We start from the raw sequence: 23,975 nt of genomic DNA, 5'->3' as shown, positions 1-23,975 counted from the left end.
AGGTATATTTATATTCCCTATAGCTCCTGACACTGCACCTTGAATAGATGTAGGTACTCTAAATGTTTGCCAAGTAGAAGATAGTTTATATAGTCAATTTTCAGAACTAGGACTAGTTATTTTACTTTTTTGTTTTTTTAAGATTTGTAAGAACTTTGTATACAGTTCTTTGAAGTTCTTTTTCTGTGATTTCCATCATATTGCACTTCCCTGGTTTTTCTTCAGTATGTTTCTTCCTCCTTGGGGAACATTCCCCTTCATCCTCCTCCCCATCAAGCCCTTCAAGTATCTTGTCAGTTGTAGAGAAACAAGATCTCATTTCCTTGTTGATTTCATTCTTCTCATTTTAGTTACTAGTATGAATAATGTCTGTGTTTTCAAAACTATTCTAGAAGTTTAAAAATATACATAAAAGTCAAGAAAATCAGATTATTTTAAGTCGTATCCTAGATAATATATCATTGATAGATTAATACTTTGTCAGTACTTTGTTATCTCCCAAAACAATAGGGATTACCAAAATTAACATTAATGCCTTAATAGTTGGTTTAATGTTTTCCTGGTCTCTCTGTGGACCTAATCTCTATTTATATATTTACATCTCTACCAAGGCATCTTTAGATGTTGTTCCTTTTGTATACATGTTCAAAACTTCCTGGAAATCAGTGATTCTTATTTGGGAGTAATTTTGCCCACTAGGAGACATTCAGCAATGTCTGGAGATATTTTGCCTGGAGACATTTTTGGTTGTCACAACTGAAGGGGGATGAATTACTACTGATATCAAGTGGGTGGAGAGGCCAGGGATGCTGCTAAATAAATATCCTACAATGCACAGGGCAGCCTCCTCTAATAAAGTTTTATAACTTTGTTCAAAATAGGTTCAAAATGGGAATGGTGCCCAGGTTGAGAAGTGCTGCTGTAAACTGATCGGGTTTTTTTTCTTTTTTTTAAAGATTTTATTTATTTGACAGAGACAGTGAGAGAGGGAACACAAGCAGGGGGAGTCGGAGAGGGATCATGACCTGAGCCAAAGGCAGACGCTTAACAACTGAGCCACCCAGGCGCCCCAAAACTAATCAGTTTTTTAAACTAGTGTTGGTTTGTTGTTGTTAACAGCACTACCATTCTGTGTGTGTGTGCACACGGGAAAATTTTCAGTTGTCAGTCTGTTACAAAAGCATGTTTCTGCCTTTTTGTGTTCTCTTTTGCAATGGCCTGCTAGTTTTTCTTATCCAAAGTATTATTCCTTGTTCCTGTCTCCTTCAAATCCATCTTACATATCCCCACTTTGACCCACCCTGAGATATCATTTTCCCCTTCAAGCACTGGCTTATTGCCTGCTGAATAAATTATAAACCATTCTTGATAGCTTCAAAAGTCCTACATAATATGGCTCCATCTCCTTACCTAATATAATTTCTTGTCAGCCCGCAGTTATCACTGAGGTCAGTGCTAGGGATCTAGCATGTCAGAGTAGTGACATGTAAAGAAGATATGTACTTGTAATCCCTTGATTGAATTGTTTATTTCCCCAACTGATTCCCCAACTTAGAATGGTTTGACCTAGGTTTTTCAACTTTATGATGATGTAAAAGTGATACACATTCAGTAGAAACTGTACTTCAGATGTTGAATTTTGGTCTTTTCCCAGGCAGCAATATGTGGTACTGGGCAGTGGCAGTGAGCCACAGTGCCCAGTCAGCCGTGTGATGGTGAGGGTAAACGACTGACACATTGCCAACTGTTCTGTTTTTCACTTTCAGTATAGTATTCAATAAATTACATGGGATATTTAACACTTTATTATAAAATAGGCTTTGTGATAGATGGTTTTGCCCAACTATTGGCTAATGAAGTGTCCTGAGCATGTTTAAGGTAGACTAGGTTAAGCTGTGATGTTTCTTAGATTAGGCGTATTCTATGTATTTTCAACTTACGATGGATTTATTGGGACATAACCCCATCATAAGTTGAGAAGGATTTGTAGTATTCCTTATTTTTCTCATTGCCTTCCCATACTAATTCCTCATTTTGTGTCTTTGTTCGTGTTGGTTTCCTTTTCTGGAATACCCTCCTTTCTCACTCAATTCATAGCTGAATCTTATCCTTAGGGCTAGTTTCTGTCTCTGCCTCATGACATCATCATGAGCACTTCATACTTATGAGGGTCTTAAAACCTAGTCATAATTGTCATTTGGTTGAAATACTGTACTAAGGCAATGACATGGATTATACATACTATAGAAATTAGACCAAGAAATGAACTCCCAATAACTAGGACCATCAAGGGTGGAAGAAGTGGAACTTAAATTGGTCTTTGAAGGAAGAGGGACCAGCACAAAAGAGAGTGCACTCTAGGCTGGAAGAAGCTACACCAAATTTTCTCCTCCTTTTGACTTCCCAGTGACTTGGAGTCACATATTAATATGCAGTATAGCAATTAATTGTTGGCTTATTATATAATAGTTATTAGTTTGGTCTTGGTAACTAAACTAAGACATTTGAATCAGAAGCCCGATGGTATTCTCTTTATCCCCTAGAGCAGTGTCACTCAAAGTAGCCAGTTTGTGTTACAGGCTTGAAGCTTGTACCACAGTATAAATTAGTGAACTGCTTTCTTCACAGAGAAGGTCTTGCTACAATGAAAAGTTCAGTGTGCTTAATTGATTTACATCCTGTCATAAATTTCTCATTTTATCACAGACTGGTAACAGTTCCCCAACCATCTCTAGTCTGTGGGCCAAACTTCAAGTAGCATTGCTCTGCAGAACTTTTGCACTTTTTCAGTTGTAACCTATAGTAAGAAATACATTTTACATTTCAACCCAGTATTATATGCATACACATACACAACCCAAACTGAAGTTTCATGAAACAGTACTTAACCTTACTATATGTGACATGCTCTGATATTTTCTCTTCAATTTTATTTTTTTAAAAGCTGATTGTGACCTGTCTTTTTTTTTTTTTTTTTTAAAGATTTTATTTATTTATGTGACAGAGAGACAGCCAGCGAGAGAGAGAACACAGCAGGGGAGAGGGAGAGGAAGAAGCAGGCTCCCAGCTGAGGAGCCCCATGTGGGACTCGATCCCGGAACGCCGGGATCACACCCTGAGCCGAAGGCAGATGCTCAACGACTGCGCTACCCAGGTGCCCCCTGATTGTGACCTTCTAAATGGATTTGAAAACACTGCTCTCGGGGCACCTGAGTGGCTCAGTCAGTTAAGCATCCGATTTCTGGTTTCAGCTCAGGTCATGATCTCAAGGTGGTGGGATCGAGCCCCCATGTCGAGCTCTGTGCTCAGTGGGGATTCTGCTTGGGATTCTCTCCCTCTCCCTCTGCCCCTACTTCCCCTCCCTCCCTCCCTCCCTCCTTCCTTCCCTTCCTCTCTCTTTCTCTGCTCCCTCTCCCTTTCAAATAAATAAATAAATAAATAAATACATCTTAAAAAAAAAAAACCCAACACCACTGCCCTCACACAGTTATTAGCTCAATGCTAGACACATAGTAGATGCTCAGAAAATACCAGAAGCTTTAGCAGTGACTAATTCTTGAAAGGGTTGAGCCTTCTTAATTCTTTAGGATTACTTTAAAACATTTCATGAATACTTACTTGTCTGTGGCATTTAAACTTAAATGAATATAGAATGGATTATGTGAAATTTAAGGCAATCAGAAGATACAATGAGTGCTGTTGCTGTTTAAGGGCAGAGATGGACTGAGATGATGGATGCCCAATGGAGACAAACTTTGCTCTCCTTTCAGCATTGCCTTGGATCTAGGAAGTGGCTGGTGTGAAGCCTTAGTTAAGATACCAGGACCAATTTGAATGACCACAAACCTCAGTCTTCACCTTTTTAATTTCTAGTCTTCACTCTGTGGTTCAAGTCATCTAATCTCTACTCTTTCTCTTTGGAAGAATCAGAAGGCTGTCATAAACTGAGAGGGGGATATTTATGCCTTCCTTTTTTCCCCTCATTTTGTTAACTCATTTTCAGCACTGTCTGGATTTCACTTTTGGAGCATTGCTGTGTGACTAAAGCTGAAGTATTTCATCTTTATCAGATTTGCACATCTTAAGAAAATTAATTTTTTAGAAGGACTTTTTCTCACATATACTTTGCTTTTATTTTTTAACTCACAATCCTTTTTGAAGCATAACGTAGTTTTAATAGGTTATATGTTATATTTAGTTCTAGATCTAAACAAGTAGCTTCTATAAATTGAGTTCTATACTTACTGAACATTCTTTTATAAGTATCAGTAGGATTGCTATAAACAAAAAACTGCTGTTGCTCCTTTCCTTGTTTTTACTGTCACAGCCAAAATAAATTGTGAATTCATTCAGTCATACTGGCCTTAATTTATTTTATGTCAACTTATTTTGAAATCTTTCTAAAGGCAAAGTACAGCAGAATGACTTATCAAGAATTTAACACATTAAATTTCACATAGATTTAAGTTGCATGTGTATCCTTTGCTTTCTTATTTGATTAGGGAAAAATACCCTTTACATTGTACTTTGACTTCTGCAGAAATCTGTGATTGTAGAGGCTGAAACAGCAATTAAGGCCATGCTGTAAGTATTTTTAACACCAGGCATCTTATTTGACAGTGTAACTTGTATAATTTTGTGAATGAAAATGAAAACAACTACGGTCCTTTGATGACATTATCAGAGAAAATTGTTACTTATTTCAGCTGTTCTCAAAAATCATATAAGGACAGGGGCACCTGGCTGGCTCAAGTCAATAGAGCATGCTGCTCTTGATCTGGGTATTGTAAGTTTGAGCCTCACATTGGATGTAGAGATTACTGAGGGGCATCTGGGTGGTTGAGTGTCTGACTCTTGATTTCATCTCAGGTCACATTTCAGGGTTGTGAGGTCAAGCCCTGTATTGGCCTCCATGGAGTCCCTCTCTCCGCTTGTCCCTCTCTCCGCTCCTTCTCCCCGATTCGTGCTCCTTCTCTCCTTCTCTCTCTTTCTCTAAAATAAACAAAAATCTTTTAAAAATAAAATAAAATCTTTAAAAAATCAACTAAGGATAGAAAAGTTAACTTTAAACTGTCAATAAAAACTTTGTCACTATAATCTTATGCCTGTACCTTCCCACCATGTGTCTAATCGTTAGCCAAGTCCTCTATCTTTGCAGTGTCTCGAGTATCTGCCTCCTCCATTCCATCTCCCCTGCCCTAGTTCTGACTTTCATCATCTTTCCTTAGGATCATTATCATAGATTACTAGTGTCTTCTTTGTCTTTCTTTTAAAGCATAACTCTGTAGTGTTTCGGTTTGGATCACACAACTCTCTTCTTGAACCTTATGGTTCTCTATTACCTTTAGAAAACAAAGTAAATGCTTTATTGTGATGTTGTGTCTTCTATTTTCTGTTCGCAGACTATTTTTTCAGGCTTTCCTGTCTAGTAGATCCTTGTTTGTTCTCTGTATTGGCTAGTTCCTAAAGATGTTCTTTACTTTCTTAATTTTTTTCCCTAATAGGGTAACTCTTCTCTTTCAAAAGCCTTCTCCTGCCAGGATTCACTAAACGCTGTCTTTTCCAAGAGCCCTCTAGTCATACTTAATCTTCCTTCTTAATTTTTCTTATTGTACTTTATTTTTAACTCTTTATATTTGGATATTTTACTATATTGTATTACCGCTGCTTACAACTTTTTCTTTCACATTAATTTTTTTAAACTTTTTGGGAAAAGGTATCACATCTAATCTTTGAGTCCCTGGAAGCACAGTGTCTTCTATACAGCAGGGTATCTGTGAATGTTTGAATTGAATTTAACCTTGAGATAGCTAATGGCTAACTGTTTTAAGTTACCTAGGTAGCACATGTAGTTTTTATATTATTTGTTTTTCAAAGATCCAAGCTTTACTTCTGCACAGCCAAGGAAACAGTCAGAAAAACTAAGAGGCAGCCCACGGAATGGGAGAATATATTTGCAAATGATACTACAGATAAGACTGGTATCCAAGATCTACAAAGAACTTCTCAAACTCAATACACGAGAAACAAATAAACAAATCAAAAAATGGGCAGAAGGTATGAACAGACACTTTGCCAATGAAGACATACAAATGGCTAACAAACACATGAAAAAATGTTCAAAATCATTAGCCATCAGGGAAATTCAAATCAAAACCACACTAAGATACCTTAATGATTAGAATGGCAAAAATAGACAAGGCAAGAAACAACAATTGTGGAGAAATGTGGAGAAAGGGGATCCCTCCTACATTGTTGGTGGGAATTCAAGTTAGCAGCCTCCTGGAAAACAGTGTGGAGTCCCTTAAAGTTAAAAATTGAGCTACCCTATGACCCACCCATTGCACTACTGGGTGTTTACCCCAAAGATACATGCGTAGTGAAGAGAAGGGCCATATGCACTCCAATGTTCATAGCAGCATTGTCCACAATAGCTAAATCATGGAAGGAGCCGAGATGCCCTTCAACAGATGACTGGATTAAGAAGTTGTGGTCCATATATACAATGGAATATTACTCAGCTATCAGAAGGAACAAGTTCTCAACATTTGCTGCAACATGGAGGGGCACTGGAGGAGATAATGCTAAGTGAAATAAGTCAAGCAAGAGAAGACAATTATATGGTTTCTCTCATCTATGGAACATAAGAACTAGGAAGGTCGGTAGGAAAGGGATAAAGAAAGGGGTAATCAGAAGGAGATGAAACTGAGAGACTATGGACTATGAGAAACAAACTGAGGGCCTCAGGGGGAGGGGGTGGGGAAGTTGGTGATGGGTGTAGGAGGGCACATATTGCATGGTGCACTGGGTGTTATATGCAACTAATCATCGAACTTTACATCGGAAACCGGGAATGTACTGTATGTTGACTAACATAATAAAAAAAAACATTAAAAAATAATAAATAAATAAATAAATATATATATATATATATATATATATTATTAGTGAGTACAGTAAGCACTAAGTACAAAAAAAAAAAGATCCAAGCTTTAAAGGTAATCATGAGAAACAGATTCACATGAGAATATATTCCAGACCTTTATTTTAGAAGGTCCAAATCAATAGCTTTCTTTTCCCAGCCAGGAAACCTAATTGTCATGAATCAACAAAATAGACTCTGACTTTTTGAACATATATTCTGTGGTTTAGACCACTAGCACTTGTGACCCAGATAGAGGATAGAATTGGAAAAACAGATACTGTCAGAGTGGTACCTGGCTAATCTGCCTAATTCTTGCTTAAGTCCCTTTCTTAGTACACTTAGTAGTATCACCAACAAAAAGTGATTGGGCTTTTGAGGAATTACATTTCAAGAGGTAGCCTGTATCAGGGGAGCAAATGTTGGCTTTCTGTTTGTTAAGTAAGCTTCAAGTCTTAGCTGAACTAGTTGAGGGCAGAAAAGTCAAGAGTAGTTCTTGTTAACTGTTATCTTACTGTCTTCTGGCCCTCATTAATAGTCCCACCTCCAATGTCCTCTGCCTGTACCATAGGTGTCCTTAAACACCTTCCGGAAAAGTTAGTTTCTTGACCTTACTTTGCTTTCCCTTAGTCAAATGTATTTCTCCTCAACTGTTGCTTCTCGTATTTCAGTAGAAATCGTATTCCTGGAGCACCATCCCACTCTATCCCAACATTCTCTTTTTTATTGCCAGTTCATTTGTTTTTTAAGTTATCAACAGCCTGTTTCCGTTTCTTTATTCCTTAATGCTCGTGTTCTTGCTTCCATTCATACCACTGTATGGAAGCTTCTGTACTCGAAAAGTTTTATGTATCAGGCTCTTCCAATATTCCAAATGTATTTTTTTAAATCAATATTTAAAAACATACATATTTTGTGTTTGCTTCTTTTACCCATACTTCCTAACTTTCACACGTATGTGGATATTTTCATGTATATAAACAATTGCACATTTTATTCATATTTGCATTGTTTTACAATATGGTTAATAGTTTTCTTTAAAGATTTTTATGAAATATATGTTAAGTATGTTACTTATATTCCTTTATATGTTATAAAGCATTATAGTAAAATGATTACCCTGTGATCACCTTTGAATGTGCCACCCAACTTGAGGAATGAAACCTTACTGATATCCCTGAAGCTCCTTGTAGGTGCCTCCTGATTACGTCCTCTGTCTCCCCAGAAATAGAATTTTCTGTTTATCATTTCCAGTCTTAATAGTTTACCTTATTTGTATCCTTAAGCAATACACTGTTGAATTTAGTTTGTTTTTAAACTTTATACAAATGGTGTTATATGTGTTCCTGCTTTTTCACTCAGAGTTGGGGGGATGGGCAGGAGGTAAGAATATGGTGGGTGTGGGATGAAAGGGTGTTTTCTGGTTAAACTGTATCCTGGGACATCAAGGACCATGTCTTATATACTTGTTGTATCTTTAACATACAGCATAGTGTTTTTTGGAAGTTAAGATACTCAGATGATGCTCTTGTCTGTAATTGTGAGGAAATCCAAGGGATCCCTATCATACTCTTTACTTAATGGTTGCTCTGAGCTGGTTTGGTGATGAATTGTTAATGAGTTAGATGTCTAACTAGAGGGACTTATTTAATGTTTGTTGATCCATTTGGGTGTGATCGTGTGGTCCAGAAGTTTTTTTCCTCCCCTATCATTATAGTTTTAGACACAGAACACAGAATGGAGGAAAAAGTGTAGAAAGTACTTATGTATGAGATCATTATCTCTAAATGCATAGATCTGAAACTACTAAATAAAGTGTTTGGTTAAACATATGTTTGTAGACACATAGAGCAAGTATAGATGGAAAAAATGAACATTTTAAAAATGTAACATTTAGAGAAACATAGCTAAGTTTGGTGACTAAGACAGTGCGTTAATTTCACAGGTTTGGAAGGGATGAGTTTCAAGAAATCACAAAGTATTAGTATAAAATGTAACTCGAATCAAAACAAATCAGGGCACCTTTGTAGTTTCACATAAGTGAACAGATGCCTTTTCCCGGTAAGTTGTACCTTACTCAGCTTTTCAGGATTAGATATTCATGGATGACCATTCATCTAATAAAAGTGAACTGGTAAAAGAAAGAGCATTAAGAAAGTGAAGTGGTAGCGGAAAAAAGTTATAATCTCTTAAATGCATTACTGTAACTACAGGCATACATTGAAGGCATTATGAGTTCAGTTCCAGACCCCAGCAATAGAAGAAATACCACAAAAAAAAGAATCAAATGAATTTTTTTTTCCGCAGTGCATATAAAAGTTATGTTCACACTGTACGGTAGTCTGTTTAGTGTACGATAGCATTATGTCAAAAAATGTACAGTCCTTAATTTAAAAAATTGTTGACTGGGAAGATGGTGGAATAGGAGGACCAGAAGGGCACCTTGTCTCAGGGGTACTACTACATAACACTCACATCAGCATAAATAACCCAGAAAACAATTTGAAGACTGGCAGAACAAACTCCACAACTAAAGATAGAGAAGAGGCCACATCAAAGATGGTAGGAAGGGCAAAGACACGGTTTGAGAGCAAAATGGACTGAAGCTGTCTGTGGTGGGGAGGAAACTGGTGGTGAGAAGGGTGAAAAACAGACTGTCACACCAGGGAGCCCACACAGGGAAGACGATTCCCCATAACCATTTGCTTTGAAAGTGAGAGCAGCTGCATTTTGTGAGTTCCTGCCACCAGTGGGACTTACAGCCTGAAATTTTAAAAATCAGAAGGCTTGGTTCTGGAAAAGCCAGGAGGGCATTAGGAAGTGGAGTGCCCAACCTTAAAGAGACAGCACAACAAACAGCCTGTGGAGATACAGCCTGGAAGCAGTAGTTTGGAAAATATTGGGGGCAAACAGGAGGGAGAGTGATTTACTTGTCTCAGAGTATGGCCCGGAGAGGCAGGAATCACAGGGAGACTGCTCTGAGAACAAAGAAGCTGGCACACGCCATTTCTTTCCCCTACCCCCCACTATAAACACACTGCCAGCTGCAGGAACCAGCATAGCACCAACATTCACTACTTAACTTGCTTACACCAAGCCCCATCCCCACGCTTCAGATCTGCCCTTCCTAGTCACACTTGGCTCAGTCTGGGCACTGCAAAGTCTCCCTGCCCTAGAATACTGGTGCAGACCCCACCAACACTTTGTCTCTTGACCTGTGCATTTTGTGGGACGTCAGTTCTGCCAGCAGCAGTGGCACATCTCATTTTGCAAGCAGACCACTGCACACCTTGTTAAAACACATCCCACCCAGCCCGGGACCAAGCACTTCCTACAGCAGGCGAAGAAAGCCTTTGCTGACAACTGGACTGAAGGAAAAAGAGGCCAGGTCTCAACAATAGAGCACATACAACACACATAGGAGACACTCCCTTTAGCACCAGGCCCTGGGGAACAGGGGACATTGCACACAGGGCATTACAAGACCTCTTCTTCATAAAGCCGTTAACTGTGAAGAGCAAGAGATGTAGCTGACTTTCCTAACACACAGAAACAGACACAAAGTTAAACAAAATTAAGGAGATACAGAAATATGTCCCAAATGAAACAACAAGACCAAACTACACCAAGAGACCTAAGTAATATGCCTGATAGAAAGTTTAAAGTAGGGGTGCCTGGGTGGCTCAGTTGTTAAAAGTATCTGCCTTCGGCTCAGGTCATGATCCCAGCGTTCTGGGTTCGAGCCCCACATGAGGCTCCCTGCTCGGCGGGAAGCCTGCTTCTTCCTCTCCCACTCCCCCTGCTTGTGTTCCCTCTCTCGCTGCCTCTCTCTCTGTCAAATAAATAAATAAAATCTTTTTTTTTTAAGTTTACTTTTTCTTTTTCTTTTTTTTTTTAAAGATTTTATTTATTTATTCGACAGAGATAGAGACAGCCAGCGAGAGAGGGAACACAAGCAGGGGGAGTGGGAAAGGAAGAAGCAGGCTCATAGCGGAGGAGCCTGATGTGGGGCTCAATCCCATAACGCCAGGATCACGCCCTGAACCGAAGGCAGACGCTTAACCGCTGTGCCACCCAGGTGCCCCTAAATAAATAAAATCTTAAAAAAGAAAAGTTTAAAGTAATTATCACAGAGATACTCACTGGACTTGAGAAGAGTGGAGGACATCAGTGAGACTCTTAACAAAGAGGGAAAAAGAACCAATCAGATATCAAGAACACAATAAATGAGATTAAAAATACACTTGATGGAATAAGTAGCAGGATAGATGAAGCAGAGGAATGAATTAATGACCTGGAAGACAGAGTAATGGAAAGTAATCAAGCTGAGCAAAGGAGAAAAAAGAAAATTTTGTAAATTGAGAAGAGTCTTCGGAACTCGGTGACTTAATCTAAGTGTAATAACATTCACATTATAGGGACCCCAGAAGAAGAAGAGATATGGGGGCAGAAAACTTATTTGAAGAAATACTAGCTGAAAACTTCCCTCATCTGGGGAAGGAAACATACCCAGATCTAAGAGGCACAGAGATTGTCCCCAAAAATTCAGTACAAGGAGGTCCACACCAAGACACATGGTAATTAAAAAAAGCAGAAGGGAGTGGCATGATATATTCAAAGTGCCGAAAGGAAAAAATCTGCAGCCAAGAATACTCTATCCATCAAGACTATCATTCAGAAGAGAAGGAGAGAGAGAATCTCAGGCAAAACTGAAGGAGTTCATGACCACTAAACCAAAGCAACAAGAAATATTAAAGGGAACTTATTGAGTGGAAAGGAAAGACCATGAGAGTATGAAAAGTAAAAAACACAAAAGAAGTAGAAGTAAGTATTTCTTTAAAAATCAGTTAAGGGATTCATAAAATAAAAGGATGTAAATTGTGACACCATATACCTAAAACGTGGGGTGGGAGAGGAGTAAAGAATAGGTTCAAACTTAAGCCGTCATCAGCTTAATATGGACTGCTATGCAGATGTTATATACAAACTTAATGGTAACCACAAATCAAAAATCAGTAATATGCAAAGAACAAAGCAAAAGGAATCCAGGTATATCACTAAAGAAAGCCAACAAACCGTGAAAGAAAGCAAGTGAAGAAAGAATAAGAGAAAATCTATAAAAACAACCACGAAACAAGTAACAAAATGGCAGTAATTACCTATCTTATCAATGATTACTGTGAATGTAAAAGGACTAAACACTCCAATCCAAAGACATAGGTAGCAGAGTGGTTAAAAAAACAAGGCCCATCTATATGCTGCCTACAAGAGACTCATTTCAGATCGAAAGACACTTGCAGATTGAGAGTGAGGGGATGGAGAAACATTTACCATGCAAATGGATGCCAAAAGAAAGCCAGGGCAACAATACTTTATGTTGGACAAAATAGACTTTAAGACAAGGCTATAACAAGACAGAGACATTAAATAGTCACAAAGGGGACAATCCAACAAGAAGATACGACAATTGTAAATATTTATGCACCCAACGTAGCTCCCAAATACATAAAACAGTAGGAAATAATCAGTAGTAATGCAGTAATAATAGGGACTTTAACACCCCATTTACATCTATGGACAGATCATCCAAACAAAACCAGCAGAGAAATAGTAGCTTTATTTATTTATTTATTTATTTATTTATTTATTTATTTATTATTTAAATAATCTCTAGGGGCGCCTGGGTAGTGCAGTCGTTAAGCGTCTACCTTCGGCTCAGGGCATGATCCCAACGTTCTGGGATCGAGTCCCACATCGGGCTCCTCCGCTGGGAGCCTGCTTCTTCCTCTCCCACTCTCCTGCTCTGTTCCCTCTCTCGCTGGCTGTCTCTCTGTCACATAAATAAATAAAAAATCTAAAAAAAATTTAAATAAATAAATAAATAATCTCTGCACCCAAGGTGGGGCTCAAACTCACAACCCCAAGATCAAGAGTCACTTGCTCTTGCAGCTGAGACAGCCAGGCACCGTGGAAACAGTAGCTTTAAATTACCACTGGACCAGATGGATTACCAGATATATTCAGAATGTTCCATCCTAGAACGTTAGAATACATGTTCTCCACAATAGATCACTTATAAGTCCATAAGACAAGTCTCAACAAATTCAAGAAGATCAGAGTCATACTATGCATTTTTTCTGACCACAACACTGTGAAACTAGAAATCAACCATAAGAAAAAATCTGGAAAGACCACAAATATATCGAGGTGAAATAATATGCTACTAAATAATGAGCGGGTCATCCGAAAAATCAAAGAAGAAATCAAAAATTACATGGAGACAAATGAAAATGAAAACACAAAGTCCAAAATCTTTGGGATGCAGCAAAAGCAGTTCGAAGGGGGAAGTTTATAGCAATACAGGGCTACCTCAAGAAGCAAGAATAATCTCAAACAACCTAACCTTACACCTAACGAGCTGGAGAAAGAAGAATAAATATACCTAAAACCAGCAGAAGGAAGGAAATAACAAAGATCAAAGCAGAAATAAATGATACAGAAACTAAAAAAGCAATAGAACAGATCATTGAAAGTAGGAGCTGTTTCTTTGAAAAGGTAACAAAATTGATAAACTTCAGGTCAGACTAAAATAAAAGAGAGAGGACCCAAATAAAATAGTACAAATGAAAGAGGAGAAAAAACAACCAACACCACAGAAATACAACTGTAGAGAATATTATGAAAAATTATATGCCAACAAATTGGACACCTAGAAGAGATGGATAAATTCCTAGAAGCATATAGCCTACCAGAATTAAAGCAGGAAGAGAGGAAATTTGAACAGACAGTTACTAGTAAGAAAATTGAGTCAGTAATGAGAAACTCCCAACAAACAAAAGTCCAGGACCAGATGACTTCACAGGAGAATTCTACCAAACATTTAAAGAAAAGTTAATACCATTCTTCTCAAACTAGTCCAAAAAATAGAAGTGAGAGAAAAACTTCAAAATTTATTCTGTGAAGCCAGTACCACCATGATACCAAATCCAGGTAAAGACACCACAAAAAAAAAAAAAAAAAAGAGCACTACAGGCCAGTATATCCGATGACTATAGATGCAGAAATCCTCAACAAAATATTAGCAAACCAAATCCAAGAATACATTAAAATAATCATACATCACAATCAAGTGAATTTATTCCCAGGATGCAAGGGTAGTTCAGTGTTCACAAATCAATCAACATGATACATCACATCAGTAAGAAAAAAAATAGAAACCATATGGTAATTCCAGTTGATGCAGAAAAAGCATTTGACAAAGTACAACATCCATTCATGACAAAAACCCTCAACAAAGTAGGTTTAGAGTCAACATACCTCAACATAATAAAGGCCATCTATGAAAAACCCACAGCTAACATTCATCCTTAATGGGGAAAAGCAGAGCTTTTCCCCTAAGGTCAGGAACAGGACAAGAATGTCCACTCTCAAAAAAAAAAAAAAATGTCCACTCTCACCCCTTTTATTCAACAGTACTGGAAGTCATAGTCACAGAAATTAGACAACAAAAAGAAATAAAGTCATCCAGAATGTTAAGGAAGAAGTAAAACTCACCGTTTGCAGATGACATGATGCTATATATAGAATACCCTAAAGACTTCACCAAAAAAGAGCTAGAACTGATAAATGAAGTCAGTAAAGTGACAGGATACAAAATCAATGTACAGAAATCTGTTGGCATTCCTACAGACTAATAATAAGGCAGCAGTAAATGAAATTAAGAAAAGAATTTCATTTACATTTGTACCAAAACCAATAAAATATCTAGGAATAAACTTAACCAAGGAGGTGAGAGACCTGTACTCTGAAAACTATTAAACATTCATGAAAAAAATTCAGGATGACACAAAGAAATGGAAAGACATTCCATGCACATAGGTTAGAAGAACAAATACTGTTAAAATATCTGTGCTACCCAAGGCAATCTACAGATTTAATGCAATCTCTATCAAAACACCAACAACATTTTCCATAGAACTAGAACAATCCTAAAATTTGTATGGAACCACAAAGGACCCCAAATAACCAAGGCAATCTTGAAAAAGAAAAAACTGGAGATATCAGAATTCCAGACTTCAAGTTATATTACAAAGCTGTAGTAATCAAAACAGTCTGATACTGTTTTGACAGATCAATGGACAGAATAATGGACCAGATCAGTGGACCAGGATAGAAAACCCAGAAATCAGCCCACAATTATATGGTCAATCTTTGACAAAGGAGGCAAGAATATACAATAGGAAAAAGACAATCTCTTCAACAAATAGTTTTGGACTATCTGGACAGCTAAATGCAAAAAATGAAACCGGGCCACTTTCTCTAAACATACACAAAAATAAACTCAAAATGGATTAAAGACCTAAATGTGAGACCTGAAGCCATAAAAATCCTAGAAGAGATTATAGTCAGTAATTTCTCTGATATTGGCCATAGCAACATTTTTCTGTCTCATGAGGCAAGAGGAAAAAAAGCAAAAATAAACGGTTGCAACTACATCAAAGTTAAAAGCTGCAAAGTGAAGAAGGAAATAAAGGCAACCTACTGAATGGCAGAAGATATGTGCAAATGATATATCCAACAAAAGGGTTAGTATCCAAAATATATAAAGAACTCCTACAACCCCACACCCAGAAAACAATAATCCAATTAAAAAATGGGCAGAAGACATGAGCAGACTTTTCTTCAAAGACATAATAGATGGCCAAAAGACACATATAAAGATGCTCAGTATCACTCATCATCAGAGAAATGCAAATCAAAAATCACCTCATACCTGTCAGAATGGTTAAAATCAAAAACACAAGCAACAAGTGTTGGCAAGGATGTGAAGAAAAAGGTATCCTCATGCACTGTTGCTGGGAATGCAAACTGGTACAGCCACTCTGGAGAACAGTTTGGAAGTTCCTCAAAAAGTTAAAAATAGAACTACCCTGAGATCTAGCAATTGCACTACTGGGTATTTACCCCCCAAATACAAAAACACTAATTGAAAGGGGTACATGCACCTCTGTGTTTATTGCAGCATTATTTACAATAGCCAAATTATGGAATCAGCACGTGTCCATTGATAGTGAATGGATAAAAAGATGTGAGATATATCTAGATCTAGATCTATATGTATTATTCAACCATGAAAAAGAATGAAATCTTGGGATGCCTATGTGGCTCAGTTGGTTAAACATCTGACTCTTGATATCAGCTCAGGGCATCATCTCAGGGTCATGAGATTGAGCTCTGCATTGGGCTCCAATCTGACCATGGAGCCTGCTTAGGATTCTCTCCTTCTCCCTCTGCCCCCCCCCCACGCCACCCCTACCCCTGCTCACGTGCTCTCTCGCTCTCTAAAAAAAAGGAAAGAAATCTTTTCATTTGCAATAATATGGATGGAACTAGAGAATGTAATCATAAGCAAAATTTTTAGAGAATGACAACTGTATTATTTTGAGTCATGTGTGGAATTTAAGACACAAACAAGCAAAGGAAAAAAAAGAGGCAAACCAAGAAACAGACTCTTAACTTTAGAAAACAAGCTGATGGTAATTACCAGAGGGGAGGTGGTGGGGGAGTGGGTGAAATACGTAATGTGTAGTAAAGAGTACACTTAGCACGAAGAGCACTAATGTATAGAATTGTTGAATCACTGTATTGCACATCTGAAACTAATATAACACTGTATGTTAACTAAATTGGAATCAGAATTAAAAACTTAATTAAAAATACGTTATTGCTAAAAAATGCTAACCATGATCTGAGCTTTCAGTAAGTTGTAATCACAGATCACTATAACAAATACAATAATAAAAGTTTGAAATATTGTGAGCATTACCAAAATGTAATACAGAGACACGAAGCAAGCAAATGTTGGGAAAATGACACCAGAAGACTTGCGTGATGCAGTGTTGTCACAAACCTTCAGTTTGTAAAAAATTCAGTATCTGTGGAAAACAGTAAAGTGGAGCACAGTAAAACGAGGTATACCTGTATTTATTTGAATTGTAATTAGTTCTTCAAAGCCGAGGACATGTATAAATTTAATTGGATTCCTCTGAAGTTTTCATTTGGTAACACTTAGGATCTTGCCAAGACTCCCCATTTGGTGTCTGCTCCTGATCTGCCCTATCTGTATGCATTCCTGCACATGTACACACGCAGCTTATTGATACATACTCAGCTTTTCTTCCTCTTGTCTTCATTTTGTTTACTGCTTTCTCCATCTTCTTAGTCAGAATTTACCAGAGCATACAAGGAACAAAGAATGTAATGAAGCCTCAAAGACTTTTTTAGAGTAAGCCAGAGTACTTGGGTATATGCTGTTCATGTATCCCTAGCTCTATATAAAGTGGCCCTGCCTACTCCCCACCCCCCACCAACTTGTTCAACTTGTTTCTTTTTATTAACTGGTATTATCAATGAGAAAGGGAAATAATTCTAAATGAAACCTTTCTATTTGTGATCGATTAATGAAGACACAATGAAGATTTAGCAGTAGAAAAATATAAAAAATAAAAATGAATAAAATATATTTTATAAAAAATAAAAAATCTTATTCTGTAAATTCCTTTGACAGGAAAATTCTTAATGCTTAAGTGATACAAACAATAATTCATTTAATGAATATTTGAAAAAATTAGTTTGATGCCCTGATTATCTTGAATTCCCAAAATGGTTACTGAAGATAAAGTTAACTTTTTTTTTCAGATTTTATTTTACTTTTTTATTATGTTATCTTAGTCACCATACAGTACATCATTAGTTTTTGATGTAGTGTTCCATGATTCATTGTTTGCGTATAACACCCAGTGCTCATTACAGCACGTGCCCTCCTTAGTTAGGACTTTCATGTTTTTTTAACTGTTCACTTGTTTTGTTGTTAATTGGAATTGTGTTCATTTTGTTTCAGAAAAGAACTTTTAATGAAGTACGCCATCCATTGTAAAAGTGGAAAAGTAAAGATTATTCATCATGCCTGCTGTGGCTTCAGTTCCTAAAGAACTCTACCTCAGTTCTTCCCTGAAAGACCTTAATAAGAAGACAGAAGTTAAACCAGAGAAAATAAGCACGAGGAAGTATGTATCCTTTGCTAGTTTCACTGAATCATATATTAATTTTTAGTTCATTTCCATATTATTAAATGGGTCAGATAAGTAGTCAGTTTGAAGTTTATTTGAAAAATGGCATCACTTGAAAAAAGTAAAATCTCCTTAGAGAAATTCTTAACTTTATCTTGGCAGAGTATATATGTATTCTGGTAATATGCATGTTTTCTGTTCTTTGGACAGTGTATCAGATTATAAGTTTAAGAGGTAAAGACTACAAGGTTTCAACAAAACTCATTCAGCCACAGTTAATGTCTTTTCCTAAAACAGTATAGATATACTTTTTAATTAAAGATCATTTTTGTCCTTGTATATTTTTTAAAATTTTTTATTTTTTTTAAATTTTCTTATGTTAGTCACCATACTGGACATCATTAGTTTTTGATGTAGTGTTCCATGATTCATTGTTTGCATATAACACCTAGTGCTCCATGCAATACGTGCCCTCCTTAATATCCACCACCGGGCTAACGCATCCCCCCCACCCCCCTCCCCTCTAAAACCCTCAGTTTGTTTCCTGGAGTCCATAGTCTCTCATGGTTCGTCTCCCCCTCTGATTTGACCCCCTTCATTTTTCCCTTCCTTCTCCTAATGCCCTCCATGCTATTCCTTATGTTCCACACATAAATGAAACCATATGATAGCTGTCTTTCTCTGCTTGACTTATTTCACTTAGCATAATCTCCTCCAGTCCCATCCATGTCGATGCAAATGGTGGGTATTCATCCTTTCTGATGGCTGAGTAATATTCCGTTGTATATATGGACCACGTCTTCTTTCTCCATTCGTCCGTTGAAGGGCATCTCAGCTCCTTCCACAGTTTGGCTATTGTGGACATTGCTGCTATAAACATAGGGGTGCCTGTGGCCCTTTTCACTACATCTGTATCTTTAGGGTAAATATCCAGTAGTGCAATTGCTGGATCATAGCTCTATTTTTAACTTCTTGAGGAACCTCCACACTATTTACCAAAGTGGCTGTACCAACTTGCATTCCCACCTATCCTTGTACATTTCACAGATAAGATATGATCCTAGCGTAGTCTTTTTTTGATTAAAAGAGGAGGAACATGTATTTTTTGTCTAATATTTAGCAAAGTATTAATTTGTGCCAATTTGACATGAACTTTCAATCTAATGATTTGTTTTAGGTGTTTTTATTTTTGAAGATACACAGTCTATCTACCTGCTGAGGCTAGAGATGATACTTCACTAATAATGATTACAAAATCTGTCTTGAGATAAAATTTAATAGTGAGGGAGAGGTCCAGGTATTTTGGTATTTACTGAAAGTAATATTCCTAAAAATGCGGTATCAATAAAATTGTTAGCTTGTTGATAGTTTTATCTCTGTTAAGGGACAAGAAGCAATAGCAGAACTTTTCCTCTGAATTAATTTTGACTGAAAAAGGAGAAGATTTGGAGATAAATAAGTAACTACATTATTAATAGAGTTGGAAATAAAGGTTTCAGAAAGAAAGGTGGATTTAGCCAGCCATATATCCCAGACTTGGGGCAAGCAGATTTTAGAAGTCAGAGAGAAAAGAGGTGTTCCATGGCTCCTCCGTAAATGGGTAGCTCTAAAAAAAATGATATATATGATCCCAAATGAACCTGTGAAGAGGCATCTAAAGAGACCTATGAATGCACAGGGACATCTTTATGAGTCATTTTCTAAAGGAAATAGAAGGTGGAAAGAAAACAAAACATCAGGGATGAAGAGGAGAGAATAGTAGGAACTTTAAAGATCAGAAAAGAAAATCCCCAAATGAACTGACATTTCTAACAGTTACAGTAGACAAAATGGGCTTTTAAAAAACAGATCTTGGGGCGCCTGAGTGGCTCAGTCGGTTAAGCGTCTGCCTTCAGCTCGGGTTGTGGTCCCAGGGTCCTGGGATTGAGCCCCACATCGGGCTCCCTGCTCAGCAGAGAGTCTGCTTCTCCCTCTGCCTCTTTCTCTCTCTCTCTCATGGATAAGTAAATAAAATCTTTAAAAAAAAACAAAACAGGTCTTTTCAGGGACAGGGAGAATAAGACAGGGATTGGCCCACTTCTTGAACTAGGTTGGTAATATTGATGAGATAACAGAGAAAGCAGTTTTATTTCACTTCTGTTGATGGGGCGCTTGGGTGGCTCAGTCCGTTAAGTGTCCCGACTCTTGATTTTGGCTCAGGTCATGATCTCCGGGTCGTGAAATTGAGCCCCGTGTTGGACCTTGTGGGGAGTTGGCTCCCCCTGTGGAGCCTGCTTAAGATTCTCTCTCCCTTCCCCCCAACCCCGTTCTCGAGTGCGCTCTCTAAAATAAATAAATAGAAATTTAAAAATAAATTAATAAACTTCCGTTGAATGACTTTCAAATGGAAAACAATGGGAAAGATAAAGCCACCTTGAAGCTTTCTCAGATCTAATCCTAAGACAGATCAATTCATTCTAGCAATGGGTTTAGCTCTGGGACCACCCTGATCCCATAAGAAGTGGTATGTCAGCAGGACTCCCTAAATATACCACCACAAACTCATGTTCTTGCTATGGCATAGCACTATTCTAAAGAATGATAGAATCCTTTTAGGATTTTTAGCTGTTTCACTAGACTCACAGTGGCACTGTGGCCATCTCAGCTTGATCTGCATATAAGAGCATGAGATATACATGCATCAGAGTGAAAGAAGTTTAGATAAAACCCAAGGACTGTAGCTCCCACTCCTAAACTCTTCTAGAGAATCTCCTTACTAGCATTGGTTTGATTTATCCTATCCTAGGACTGTGATGCTAACTAGGCAGGGTGTACACACTGACTGAAATGGTCCTTGTATAGGACTGCCTTTGGTCCTAAATATAACTTTGGCCCTTTTCCTTTATGTGGTGGTCTTGGCCTGGCCAACTTCATCATTAATCCATGTTTTAGTTGTGGAGCAGATTGAAAATTACAGAAAACAAGAAACACTGCTCTGTATATATGTTATGGATAAAGCACATTGTATATAAGCATTAGTACTATGACCGGGTTGCCAAAACTTTAGTCCTCAGTGATTGAATTCCTCTTGCAGAAACGCCTATTTTATTAATTTGCTTTCTAAAGACTGATAACCAGGCAGATGGCCTTAGAATGAATGCCACAGAATCCTCAAATATTTCACCAAAGTGGAATTTTAAGATGACTTATTTTTAGACTTTAAATCACTTTCCCTTCTAGCACCAGTGAATCAGTGTAATTTGGTCATTTTGTAGAAAACTTTAACCAAGTAAAGAGACGGAACTCATGTCTCTTTCCCTGTCCCTTGTTTCTTAGATTTTTAGGTGGGGAGATTTTTACAACATAGTTAGAAAGGGGTGAGGAGAATTGAAAAGTGTTTTACATTAAACATTAACTAAAGATTTTAGCTCCCCTACTTCAGGACAAACGGTATGGTGTTATGTTCTTTAACCGTAGAATATGACTATTATGTGGCTGCCGAAGGACCACTTGTCTCAGGATTATCTATCATAGCAAATTTTTTAAAAAATTGGGCTCAGTGCATTTTGAACAGTTTGATGGTATATAAACAACTATTGGGAAGCAGAAGTATTTATTTGTAGGATAGGGGAATTTTCAGGTTGCATCCAAACATATATGTAACTTTGTATCAGTTACAAAGTCGTGCAGTCTAAATTATGAAATTCATGTTATCAAGATTCTCTGTAGACCTTAAACATGATTTCCCCCCTGCCTGTATGTCAAGTGTTTTAATTATTTTTTTCTCTAATTGAAGTTATGTACAGAGTGCCCTGAAGATCTTCAAGACAGCAGAAGAATGCAGATTAGATCGTGATGAGGAGAGGGCATATGTACTATATATGAAATACGTGACCGTTTATAATCTTATCAAAAAAAGGCCTGACTTCAAGCAACAGCAGGTACCTTTTATTTCTGCATTTTTATTTGCTAAGTTATTTTTGCACAGTAGAGCTATTGATTTTCTCTAAAAGTTTTAACTGATACTGAAATTTAGATCACATTATGCAGCATCAAGTTCAAACTCTTATGCAGATAGAAAAAGCAAACTAAATGTTCAGTTTCTTTATTTGTACATGTATATATGTGGATAGAATCACACTATATACACATACCTAATTTGCCTTGGGTTAGTACAAGTTTATAGCAATGTACAGACGCATATTTTTCTGTTACAATAAATGATCACCAGGTCAAGTGGAAGGATTCAGTTTACTCATGCATTAAATGAGAAAATGTGACTGCAGTCATACTCTCTCGGGATTCAAGATTTAGTCACTTATTGTGTGTGTGAATGTTTTGTTGTTTCTGTTAACTTTTTTATTTGAGTGTAGTTGACATACAATGTTAAATTAGTTTCAGTTGTACAACATAGTGATTGGACAAATTGATACATTATGCTATTCTCACCACAAGTGTAGCTACCATCGGTCACCATACAACACTATTATAATATCATTGACTACATTCCCTGTGCTGTGCCTTTTATTCCCGTAACTTACCCATTCCATAACTGGAAGCCTATCTCTCACTTTCCTTCACCCATTTGCCCTATCCCCTACTCCCTCTCCTCTGGCAGCCATCAGTTTATTCTCTGAATTTACAGGTATGATGCTACTTTTTGTTTGTTTATTCATTTGGCTTTTTTAGATTCCACATGTGAGTGAAATCATATGGTATTTGTCTTTCTCAATCTGACTTGTTTCATTTAGCAGAATACCCACTAGGTCCATCCATGTTGTCACAAATTACATAATCTCATTCTTTGTGTGTGTGTGTGTGTGTACACACCACATCTTCCTATTTCATTCATCAGTCCCTGGTTGGTCAGTCACTTGTTCTTATGTGACAGATTTTTATATTTGAGTGACATTGTAGCCATATTAAAGAGTCAGTTAATATTGATTGCTTCCATTTTTATTTATTATTATTATTATTACTTTTTCTTTTAATCCTATGAGCAAGTTCCTTTCTTCCACTTTGCTGAAGCCATGGGGAGGGAGGGAAAATGGGAGAGGTATAGATGGATAAAGAGAACCAATGACTAGGGTAATTGTTGCTAGAGAAAATGGTTGCATTTTCAGCTGCACCAGAAATGGGCAAAAGAAGAACATAGCAAGTAGATTAAAAAAATTGTGGGGCGCCTGGGTGGCTCAGTCAGTTAGGCGTCTGCCTTCGGCTCAGGTCACGATCTCAGGGTCTTAGGATCAAGCCCTGCATCAGGCTCTGTACTTAGCGGGGAGCCTGCATTTCCCTCTGCCTGCCTCTCTTTCTCTCTCTCTCACAAATAAATAAATAAAATCTTAAAAAAAAAAAAAAAATTGGAGGACTATTGCATTGGTGGTTCCACCAGCAAACTTGCTACCAGACAATAGCAGCAACCTATACTGCTTATAGGTTTCTTATCTGGTTGAGAAGCCATTCTTGAATTAAAATTGAGATTTTGTTGTTGTTCACTGAATTGGCTTGCCTTATTTAAATTGACGTACAGAAGTGAAAAATGTTCCCTTATTCTTTGAAATAACTTTTTTTTTCCAGAGTAGTGTGACCAATATAATTTCTTTGGTTGTTGGTTAAGGGATGGCTTCAGTGTTTTATTTAATAGTGATAAATCATTGCTGGTATTCCTTCTCACCAGCAGAGTTCTGTTAATAATAGTTACAGGGATTTAGATCTAGCTTTGGAAAGGTGACCCCTTGCATTTAGAGGTTCATCCTTTTGTCCACAGATGGCTAGATTGGTCCTATCCTTAGAACATTCTTGGGCATACCTATCTGCAGATACAGAGGCCTGCCCAAATTCAAACAAGTTTCTGCATGCTCTTTGACAGTTTCTATAATATCTGTTAAAGTGGAATTGCTTTTAAAAGAAGTGTAAAAGTGTTAAGTAAATATTTTTGAAAGATTTGCAGCTTCGGATAACTTGGTAGTTTTGGTGTCTCCTGTTTTGTTTGTTGCGGTAGGGCC

At 37.4% G+C, this 23,975-nt stretch overlaps 1 protein-coding gene across 2 annotated transcripts in view; it reads left to right on the top strand.

The window, feature by feature from the left end:
- Positions 1–23,975, top strand: part of USP8 (ubiquitin specific peptidase 8) — a 74,965-nt gene that overhangs the window by 3,575 nt on the left and 47,415 nt on the right. For both annotated transcript variants that reach the window (XM_040620644.1, XM_040620645.1), the window contains exons 2-3: positions 17,823–17,988; positions 21,767–21,911. In XM_040620644.1, coding sequence (XP_040476578.1) covers positions 17,885–17,988; positions 21,767–21,911 — 249 coding nt within the window. In that variant the 5' untranslated portion in view covers positions 17,823–17,884. The remainder of the gene's footprint in view (positions 1–17,822; positions 17,989–21,766; positions 21,912–23,975) is intronic.

Source organism: Ursus maritimus, unplaced genomic scaffold, assembly GCF_017311325.1.
Source record: "Ursus maritimus isolate PB19 unplaced genomic scaffold, ASM1731132v1 scaffold_35, whole genome shotgun sequence".
NCBI lineage: Eukaryota > Metazoa > Chordata > Mammalia > Carnivora > Ursidae > Ursus > Ursus maritimus.
The sequence above is the reverse complement of the archived record's forward strand: the minus strand, read 5'-3'. Positions and strand labels throughout refer to the sequence as shown.